A 10,549-nucleotide genomic window follows, 5' to 3' on the forward strand; every position below is an offset into this window, starting at 1 on the left:
TGCGGTGGTGTGTCTATGACGATGCCTGGACTGCCCTGCTGTCTCTGGGAAGCAGTTAGATATTAGGCTTAGAGAGAACCCCTCTGCAGGAGCGGCAGAGTAAACCCAGGCTATTCCGGGAGCCAGACCTGCAGACCAGGAACCTCAGAACAAAACCGAATCAATAAGAAAGGACTGCTGAGGGACAAGTAGTGTCGGGGTGGAGGAAGGAAGGCGCAGCAGGCCAAAGGCTGAGCGAGCTGCATCCAATCTGGGATCCCGCGGCACAGAGTACCTTGAAGACACCCCTGGAACCAGAGTGAGGGTCTTGGCCTAAGATTCACTAAGAGGAAAAAAGGAGGAGAAGGGAGCAGGCAGACAGAGGAAGAACCAGAGGAGTTGACCTCACAGAAATGAACGAAGAGCAAGGTGTGCTCACACGGAAGTGGAGGAGTCAGGGGCGTGTATGTGGGGGTGGAGGACTCGGTTGGTGGCATCCTTCCAGATCAGGAACCCAGGGTGTGAAGAAAGCGGGCAAGGCCAAAGGGGCTGGAATGAAACTCAGTGTACTACCCTCCCTCCCATGCCCAGTAACCTAGCGCTTCCTTGCAGGGATCGAATTGGCCAGCTGGGTTTGGACACCAGGTGGAAATTCGACCTGCGGACGCCAAGCGCCAGGGAACCTGGGTCCTTGAGCCCGTGGAGGGCCCTGTTGCTTCGCCAATAACTCACTTCAGTCTCAAGGGAAATCCCATCCCACCGGCCCAAAGCAGCCCTGGAGGGAGCCAGAGCTCCCAGTTCGGAAGGAGCGCCTGTTCTCTGCTTTGTTTAGAGTCACGTTGGCATCCCCTCCCCACGCCCCCAGTAGGGCTCATCAGCGGCCAGACTTTCTCAGGGCACACACTAGCACCCTCTTTTCCTACCCTGGCCTCGAATGGGCCTGTTTTCTCTCTAGAGCCTTAGGTGGAGCAGCCCTGTCCAAAAGATGCTCTCTCACCACTAGAGTCCAAAGGAATCCGGGGCATTGGTACTGGTAGGATTCGGGCGGGAATAATTCATGATACCTGGGGGGCAGGGGCGTCTTCCACCTAGGTCTCTTACTTTTGCTGGTTAGTGAGCCCGCTGCTCACAAGTCGCTAATTCAATGAGCCTCGGAGGCTGCTGAATTATTCACGTACCGTTTATTATGAGAAGCCTGACTCAGGCCTTTTCTGCACCCGACAAGCCGCACAGACCCGCTCTTACCCTGGTCTCTCCCGCTCTGTGCCCCAGTCTTTCCACCAGGCCTCATAGCCCAGGCTTCAAGCGGGTCCTGCGCCCAGCGTCCTCCCCTCGGCAGGGAGGCCTTGGTGGAATGGAGAGTGCCGTTGCCATTAGTGTGTTTACCGCGATCCCGAAGTCAGTAAAGGAGACTCTCAAAACTGGAAGGTGACGGGGAGAAGGGAACCTACCTTGTTGGCCCATCCACCAGGGCAGTGTTGCTGCTCAGCCACTCCTCTCAAGGGCTAAACAGCATCCCAGTAACCAAAGGACTGGGGTTTGGTCCTGTACCAGGGCCAGGAATTCACTTGCCTGGGCAACAGCAGGATGCACTTCCTCCTTCGGGGTTGACACCTCTATCTTGTCTATTTTCCTTGCTTCTGAATGGTTCCCCTTAACCACCTACCCAAATGCTTCTGGTTTTTCAAAGGGCAGTACTAACACCAACTTCCGCCTGGAACAGAACAAGCGAGTCCTGCAGATGTGCACAGGTTCCTGTCCCCTTGTCACTGACTCCCCAGGGCTATTGGGATGCAGTGGGTGTGTTTTCTGCCCCTCCCTTCTGCACCTCACTCCTACCCAATCTTCAGTCTTTCTTCCTCTCCATTTCTGAACCCATAACGTGCAGCGAATCGATCCTGTTAAAAAACAAAACAATGCAAGGAAATCCAGTTATTAGACCACAGCTGGATCCAGACTCCAGCACCCCCAGCACCCCCTCGCCCGTTAAAGAATGACGTCTTTGTGCACCTCTGCAAGTGTGAGCAACAGAGCACCTCACACATCTGCATGCAACTGACAAAAACCACGGACCTACCCTCTCCTGGATCCTTGGCCTCTCTCAGAGGCAGAGACCGAGCCAGTTCTCTAATTGGTTCTCTTTGTCTCTTATCCGTTTGGTTTATTTATTCAACAAATGCCCGAGGAGGAGCTCTTGATATATGCCCGGCTGGCAAGGGGTACACAGAGAGCCAGCCCTGTCCTCAAGTTCGTGACCAGATGGAGAGAGAAGCATAAGGGTTGACACAAACCATCACGTGTCTGGCAATGTGACAGTGACTCCCAGCCTGTCTGCTGAAGAGCAGGATAGGGCTGGGAGGATTTCCCCAAACTATTATAGGGAAAGAGTTGCCAAGAAGAGAAGGGACAGAGGCCATTCTGACCCTGGATAAGGGTAGCAAAAGCTTGGAACAAAAAGAGATGTCTGTTCTGGAGGCTTCTGAGACTGGGCAACAAGCAGACCTTCAGCATCTCTGGGGAACTCTTCCATCGCAGCCTGCTTCTGCCATTTGGTGGTGTATCTGTGCTTCCTCCATACTTCCAAAAGACATTTAACGCCCCCCCCCATGAGGCGGAAGTGCCTTGAGACAGTGGTCTAAAGGAATTCATCCCACCAAAGAAGGGAGGGGGTGAGCAGTAATGTGTGTTCCCCAAAGAATGGCCCAGACACAAACCCTGCCCCCCCCCCACACACAGGCTGAGGTCAGGAGAGCTGTGCCTAGCAAGGGGAGAGCAAGGCAGCTTCAGAAGTAGGCTTGGAGCCCAGACTATATTTTGGAGCAGCTGGCTTCTTAATTCCCAGGCTTTGGAGGAGGCAGCTCCCCTTCACTTCCCCATTGGCCTACCTCCCTTCCCCCACCGGCCTCCTTCTGCCTTTTGCCCTTTGCCTTCTCTGGATCTTTGGTGGAGAATCCACTGTGTTATATAATATTAGTCACAGGAAAAAAAATGTGTTCACTTGAACTTGCAGACAAAGTTTACACAAAGTGTCTGAAATCTTCAGAACTCCTGAAACCTGTTCGCAGAACCTGTGGAGACCTCTGGCTAAGTGTCTTAGAGATCAGAGAATAAGAGCACAGATTTTAGTTGGGAAAACAGTAGCGTTCCAATCCTGAATAATCCCAGACAAGCTCTGTGACTTTAGATTGGCTCCTGACCATCTCTGTTCCCCATTTTTCTTATTGTAAAATGAGGAATATTAGTAATAACTATCTCAAAAAGCTTTAAATTATCAAATGACTAAAGCTTAGCCAGGATCCAAGCAATGTATGTGCATATGGTATTTATGGTCATAGCTATTGTTACTATTTTAATAGATGGTGGCCAAGGACAGAATGTAAAACCCACAATGAATAATCTTAGCTCAACGAGGTTGATGGGATTATGGAAGATTCTTCTACAATGAAGCACTCCCTGAAGTTGTGACGGACAGAGTACCAGTACCATGGGACAAAAGCCATTCCAACTAGAGATCAAGTTTTTCATACTGAGTGGCGCCAGCCCCAGACCTTTTTCTTGGGAAGGAACTCTGGCTTGAGAGCAGACGGTGGTCCTTACCAGAACATGGGAATGAATGGAGCTACCCAAATTATCTGGGTGGAATCTGATGGAGCCTTGGGAATGAGTAACGTGAACTGTTATCCTTTACTAAGAGACAATTTGTTCCTTTTGGGTCTATAAGGTCCTCTTAGAACACAAATCCATGACAGTTCATGGAATGCTTATTCCGCCACTTTGTTTGGGATATTCCCTAAATTAGAGGGTGAACAGATTTTTGGCAGAATAATCCCTTCCGTTGGGGATGGGGTAAGGCTGGACCCTGGTCTTGTAACCAGTGAGCTGTGATTCAGTGGTAATGGACACATGGACAACAGCATTGTAGTAGGTGCTTCTCAGAGGAGGTGGAGGAGACTCCAGGGTCCAGCTGCCTCCTGCTTCAAATGAAAATCCCCAGGCCAGTTGACTGGAGCACGTGTGTGTGTGTGTGTGTGTGTGTGTGTGTGTGTGTGTGTGTGTGTCCATTGCATGGCAAAGGCTTCTAGGAAGGCATCTGGATGGAAACACAATCTGAACTCTGATGGCTGGGTTCCATCAGAGCTCCATCCCTCTGAACTTTTGGATTCAGAAACTTCCGCTCCATTTTGAGTCTTGGGACCTCTCAACTCCTCTAAACTGGCACAGTCTGGCCCAGAGCCATTCCCCTCCCACTGTAGAATCATTTTGACCTTATTTGCAGGGTGAAAACCTATCTGACATATTTGATGGGTAAGAGCTGGATGTTTCCTAGGATTGGGTAAGTCCAGGTTGCTAGAGTCCTGCCCCTGACTGATGCTCCTGCACTCAAGGGTCTAAAACTGTGGGGTGGGGTGGCAGCGGGGAAGGATCCTATCACCAATCCATAATAGACTCAATTTCTCTTTCAGGAGGAATACCAGAGGCCAGTGAACTTGGGATTCCCAGGATTCTAGAAGATCCTGGTCCTGTCACACATTTTTTTTTCTCTTGAGGGCTAGGGGATTAAAGATAGGGTAGGCCTTCAGGTTGCAGCAGTTGAACAGGTTTCAAGGTAGCCTGCACAAGTGATCTGGGCAAAATGAACTGAAACAACCAAATGCCAGGTGGTACCATACTTCCCTGCACCCTCAAACTGGCTGTGCTCCCGAGCTCGTCCCTGAGAGGCCAACCAATTAGGCCAAGGAAATAAATCCACAGGATAGGGCAAGGCAGGAAGGGGAGGTGCGTGGAGGTAAGAGCAAATGACAGTAGAATGCCCTCCCTTGACATGAACATGTGAACAAAAATCCCAGAGAACAGGGTCTTTCTGCTTCCCGGGACACATTTCACCCCTCTTGGCAGTTACTCAGAAACTGGGAGATAACCATCCTAGGCCCTGGTCTTAACCTTAAGGTATAGTCTTCAAAGAGGGCTTGGTGTTATACTAGCAAGGGGCAGGAGCAGGATCCTGAGGGCAGGAAGTCCAGAGAGAGCAGATGTATGTTGTCTTTCCTGGCTTTCTCTCCCTCGGGTTCCTCTCCACCAGTCCCTAGACTTTAACTTCAGGATACTCGGCTTAGCATCTCCTGGCTTCCAGGATTTCAGGAATGGCAGAGGCAGATGCTGTTTGAGAGACAGTGGGTGATGCATCAGGGCATCAGGACCTGGGATGGATCTGGAGGGTGGGGTAGGACCTCTGTTATCACTATTTCTGCCTCAGAGTACTCCCCCATCTCACTCCCCATCTCCTGAAAAAGCAAGGTGAGGACTGGGAAGGAAGTAGAATGCCAGCTTCAAACATTCCCAAGCAGGCTGGTCCCTCACCACACTGGGGCCTCCAGGCAAGAATTATTTTTCTATACTCCATCCCCTTTAATCCAGATAGTTACAAACCTTGATTCCCAATCAGTTAAACTAGAGACAAGTAAGCCTACCTCTGATGTGCAGAGGACCTTGTACAGAGAAAACCTGTTCGGTCCCAGAGCAAGATAAGTTTCTCTCTCTCTCTCTCTCTCTCTCTCTCTCTCTCTCTCTCTCTCTCTCCCTCTCCCTCTCCCTCTCCCTCTCCCTCTCCCTCTCCCTCTCCTTCTCTGCATCCGACAAGGAGGGTCCCATCCTTTTAGCCCCACTCCCTGCTGGGGTCCACCAATTCCCCAGCTGCTCTTGGAACCCTTCTCTGGCCCAAACTGTGCTTCTGAACCACACAGGCCACTCAGGAGTTTACAAACAAAGCGAGTCTGCTGTGTGCAGCTCGTGGAGAGAACAGTTCTTCCTCCTGGTTCCTACACCCTCTTCACGCTCTTCCTTCCCTCCTTTTTCCAAGGGAAGAAGTGGAAAATTAGGGCCCAACACAAACCAGATGGACTAGCAAGAGAAAGGGGCCCCAGAGCACAGCCCCACTGCCGTACCTCAAGGGAAAAGAAAGGCGCAGCTGAGGTTTAATCCTGCTTGTATGCCCAGAGGTTCATAAACGTTTAAAGAAAGACACACGGAGAACCAAACATAAATACACACATTGGAAAAAAAAAACACTTTCAAATAATGGTGTACACAAAACGCTCGCCTAACATTGAGACATTCCAGGCCCACAGCCACGAGCCTCACTGGTTCCCCGGCCTCGCTGCGAGTTTCCGAGAGCACAGCCCTAGCCGTGGCCAGGCCCCTTCCCGGTCCCCACCCCGCATCCGGAACAGCTGGAGTCGGCCGTGCAACACACTCAAGCCCTGTGCCCGGCTGGGCGGGGCGGGCAGCGGGGCCCCGGCCCTGGCCCGGGCAAACAGCAGCGGGGAAGCCCGCAACCCGCCCGAGTAACCCCGACACCCGGCTGAGTTTCCGTCAGACGCCTTTCGTCAAACGTGAGGTGGCCCTAGCTGGCCCCGAGATCCGTGGCGGGAGGAAAGAGTGTGCAAGATTGCAGAAGGAGGTAGGGCGCCCGCCTCAGGCTCAGGCCAGGGGAGAGGCTTGCAGAACTGCCAACTCCTCCCTCCGCCTCTCGGGGTGGGGAAGACTGAGCTCTCCAATTGTTCCCCTCCCCCAACCCTTAGGATCCCCACCTCTGTCCCGTGCTGCCCACCCAGGGCTGTGAAGCCCGCTCTGACCTTCTAGGGGCCAGCCCCCGGGAGTCTTTAGCTTCTCCTTTTCCAGGCACACGGCCCAGGGCTGCGGTTGGGTGACAAGAGAGTCTGGGAATAGGGGTGATGGGTTCTTGATTTGGAATCATCAAAGTCCACGTTGGGCAGTAGCGGGGACCCGCCCGGGCTCCAGTTCTTACCTGGCCCGTGCGGCGGCCGCGTCACTCGACGATTGGGGCTCCTGGTACCCTTCTCTAGCTCCACAGCCGCGGCTTGCAGAGCCTGAGACCTCCCGGCTGGTTCTGTCATCGCGTCCGGCCAGGCCGGCGGGAGACTGGTGTACCGGAGTGCGGCTCTCAGTTTGGGGTGGGGGCGGTAGCTTTTTAGTCACCCCAGGTTCGGGAGCACTAAAGGCGCCTCTAATGTAATTTACAAACATCTCGGGCCGAGGACGGCGGAGAGCCGGGACTGACAGGCGCATTAGGCAGGCTAATTCCAGCCGGCTCCTCCTACCCCCGGCCCGCTAATTAATGAGCTTCCCAACTTAGAGCCGCCTGCATTGGACAGACAGAGAGTGAAAGAGAGGGCGAGGGAGAGGTAGAGGAGACGGACGGGGTGGGGGGGAGCAGAGTGGAGTGAAGAGAGGGAGGGAGGGAGAGAGAGAGGACAGGGGGAGAGAGAACAGAGAGAAAGAAGAGAGAGGAGAAAGACGGGAGAGCGAAGAGAGAAAGAGAAGTGCCGCTGCAGATAATTGATTACTCCTCGATCAAGGCTAACTTGTTAGCAATAGTCAATTGCCCCGTCTCTCCGCCTCCCCTCGCAGTCCGGGATCGGCGCCCTCGCCTCGGCTCTTCCAACTGCAGCCGCCAGGACCCGGGGCCAGGAGCCGCCGCGGCGGAGCCACCTGACACCTTTAAATAGCACCGGGGCTGGCGAAACTGGAGCCCGGCGCGGCGCTTCCCGGCTCCGGCCCGGGCTATCTGGAAACCTCGGCGGCAGCGGCGGCGTCCGCGTCAGCGCTCTCCTCCCGGGGCCCCGCGCCGCTCCGCCTGCCGGGGTCGCCGCGCTAATCGGCCCGTTGTCCGTCTGCACCCTGCCCGTTGCGGCCTCCTGCCTTCCTTTCGCACAGTCGGGCTCCCGAGCTGCCCGTGGGCTGGGTCCCCGCGGCCCGAGCCTCCCCGGCCGGGCCCCCAAGCGAGGCCGAGATGACTTCCAAGGAGGACGGCAAGGCGGCGCCGGGGGAGGAGCGGCGGCGCAGCCCTCTGGACCACCTGCCGCCGCCCGCCAACTCCAACAAGCCCCTGACGCCGTTCAGCATCGAGGACATCCTCAACAAGCCGTCAGTGCGGAGAAGTTACTCGCTGTGTGGGGCAGCGCACCTGCTGGCGGCCGCGGACAAGCACGCGCCGGGCGGCTTGCCCCTGGCCGGCCGCGCTCTGCTCTCGCAGACCTCGCCGCTGTGCGCGCTGGAGGAGCTCGCCAGCAAGACCTTTAAGGGACTGGAGGTCAGCGTCCTGCAGGCAGCCGAAGGTAAGCACAACCTAGATTGCCCTGCGCCTAGTCGCCCACACTCAGCGCCCAGTACTTCCTAACTCCCCTGCCTCTGCCCACGCCGGCCGTCCGTCAGGTCCTCCTGTCCTAGCTTCTGCAGCCAAGATGGGAGTAGAGATAGGTGAAGCAGGACCCTATTTCCTAGGGACCTCTGCGTCCTGAGTCGGGGGTGATCTGAGAGAAGTGGGGGTAACCCAAGCTCTCGCTGAACTCTGACCGGCTTCTTAGAGTCCCCATCGGCTTGGATGCCCCCTGACTTTACTCCTGTAGTGGGGAAGAGAATCTTTTCCTGGAAACTTCTGAGTAGGATGGAGTCGGGCCATTGGGAAGGGGTGGAAAATCCGTGTTCACAATACATTTGGGGAGTCTCTGTTTGGCTTCTCTGCACTCTGTGAGACTTCAAGTCTTTCAGATCAACTCTTAGGGAGCAGAGATCAAAACGTTTTTTCCTAGGGAATTCCAGGAGATCAAAGACAGGAGGTTTCCCATGGCCCAGCTTGCTCTGGTATAGAGACTGGAGTCAAATTGAAGAGGGAACAACAGCGAGATGGGCCTGGGTCTGGTAGAGAGTTATGGGATAGAGTCTGGGTGGGGTCTTCACTCTCCCGTTGCGAGCGTACACTGTCATTTCTTTCCAGGCCGCGATGGGATGACCATCTTCGGGCAACGACAGACGCCCAAGAAACGACGAAAATCACGCACGGCCTTTACCAACCACCAGATATACGAGTTGGAAAAACGTTTTCTGTACCAGAAGTACTTGTCCCCGGCAGATCGCGACCAAATTGCGCAGCAGCTGGGCCTCACCAACGCACAGGTCATCACCTGGTTCCAGAATCGGCGCGCCAAGCTCAAGCGGGATCTGGAAGAGATGAAGGCCGACGTGGAGTCCGCCAAGAAACTGGGCCCCAGCGGGCAGATGGACATCGTGGCACTGGCCGAACTCGAGCAGAACTCGGAGGCTTCGGGCGGCGGCGGTGGCGGCTGCGGCAGGGCCAAGTCTAGGCCCGGTTCTCCCGCGCTCCCCCCAGGAGCCCCGCAAGCCCCGGGCGGTGGGCCATTGCAGCTCTCGCCGGCCTCTCCACTCACGAACCAGCGAGCCAGCAGCCAGGACTGCTCAGAGGACGAGGAAGACGAAGAAATCGACGTGGACGATTGAGCAGCGCCCTGGACCTTCTGCCTCCCGGGCCCCCAGCGCCCGCATGCCCGCCGCCTCCCGGACCGGACCGCTAAGGGGAGCTGGGACCTCCTCTGCATCTCCTGCCTCCACCCGTGTTCCGGGGCCCGGACTTGGCTCCTGACAGCCACCTCTTCCCTCTCAAAGCAATAAATCCGGGCCGGCCGGCAGGGCCGGCAGCCACACGCGGCCTCCGCCGCCCCCGGAAGCCCTCGCCGTGCAATTCTGTATGGCTTCTGTATAAATATTTAAGCCTATATAGAGGGTTCCTCCCACCGCAGCCTGATCTTTTTCTTAATTTTATTTTATTATTTTTTTTAATCTCAGATATTTCGATTTTATCAAAGCCCGAGTGCTACCAGGTCGGCTGACGGTGAGGCGGGGACAGGAGAGCTGCGAACACTAACTCCTGCGGTCTAGAAGCTGTTTTCATTTTTCTCTGCATGTAGCGAATGCACCGGTTCGCTCACTCCCTCGGCCTATTACAGTTGACTTTTCATTTCCTTCTGCCTTTTTTTTCCCCTGCGTGAGAATGGGGTGAGGGGGACAGCCGAGCCTTGACTTGCAAGTTTCAAAACCGATCTTTTTTTTCTTAGCCAGAGAAGTCTGTTTTCGATGGCGTGTCTGCCTCCCTATGTACACTATTTTTAAAATTTCTCCAAACCTTCTTGCATTTTTCTCGGACTGACTGCTGGAGTCTGGCTCTTAGGGAAAAAGCAAGGGAACATTCAAGCAACCATCGAAAACAGAACCCAAAGCCCTGGAATTATTTTTTACTCTTTTAAGATTTTTTTTTTTCCTTTTTGCATGTGACAGAGACCTAAAGATGGGCGACCCAAAGGCTCACCCTCATCTTTTCTGCAGCTTTGGGTTTGTCTGTCAACATCTTTCTCCCGTTTCCACTTGGCCATACCAACGAGGGTGGTCCGCTGAGGGTGGGTTCCGGATGCCCCTTCCCAGCTCCTGCCCCTTGCCCTCTCTTTCTCCGACTGTACCCAAGGCCACTTTCTCTGATAAATAAAGTCTTTGCCATTTTACTAGAATGGGCCGCGACCGCATTTGCAAGAATGGGCTGAATTTACCCAAAACAGCTGAAGGTTAAGAATGTTCCTGTTTCCCCTTGTGGGTCCTGAAGGCCTTGGAGATTTGGGGGAGAGGTTTCAGGGCAGGCTTGGGGGCTCGGGACAACAGGGAAGCAATGGGAGGAAGGGCTTTTTGCCCAGGCCCCTTAAGCATG

The 10,549-nt window shown here is 54.6% G+C and overlaps 1 protein-coding gene across 2 annotated transcripts; it reads left to right on the top strand.

Moving 5' to 3' along the window:
* The first annotated feature begins 6,389 nt into the window (after positions 1-6,389).
* Lbx1 (ladybird homeobox 1) lies at positions 6,390-10,317 on the top strand. 2 transcript variants are annotated; one of them, XM_057778999.1, is made up of 3 exons: positions 6,390-6,436; positions 7,408-8,114; positions 8,774-10,317. In XM_057778999.1, exons 2-3 carry the CDS (start codon positions 7,790-7,792, stop codon positions 9,292-9,294), a joined length of 846 nt encoding a protein of 281 aa, XP_057634982.1. In that variant the 5' UTR covers positions 6,390-6,436; positions 7,408-7,789; the 3' UTR covers positions 9,295-10,317. The 2 variants fall into 2 exon arrangements, with proteins under 2 accessions (XP_057634982.1, XP_057634981.1); XM_057778998.1 differs by lacking the exon at positions 6,390-6,436 and having other exon boundaries at positions 7,280-8,114.
* The last annotated feature ends 232 nt before the right edge of the window (positions 10,318-10,549 follow it).

Source organism: Chionomys nivalis, chromosome 8 (assembly GCF_950005125.1).
Source record: "Chionomys nivalis chromosome 8, mChiNiv1.1, whole genome shotgun sequence".
Taxonomy (NCBI): Eukaryota; Metazoa; Chordata; class Mammalia; order Rodentia; family Cricetidae; genus Chionomys; species Chionomys nivalis.

Bases quoted from the DNA above. Each gene is read 5' to 3' on its own strand.
- Lbx1 (XM_057778999.1), top strand. From the start codon at position 7,790: ATGACTTCCAAGGAGGACGGCAAGGCGGCGCCGGGGGAGGAGCGGCGG. The intron at 8,115-8,773 runs GTAAGCACAACC...ATTTCTTTCCAG, and splicing joins CGTCCTGCAGGCAGCCGAAG to GCCGCGATGGGATGACCATC.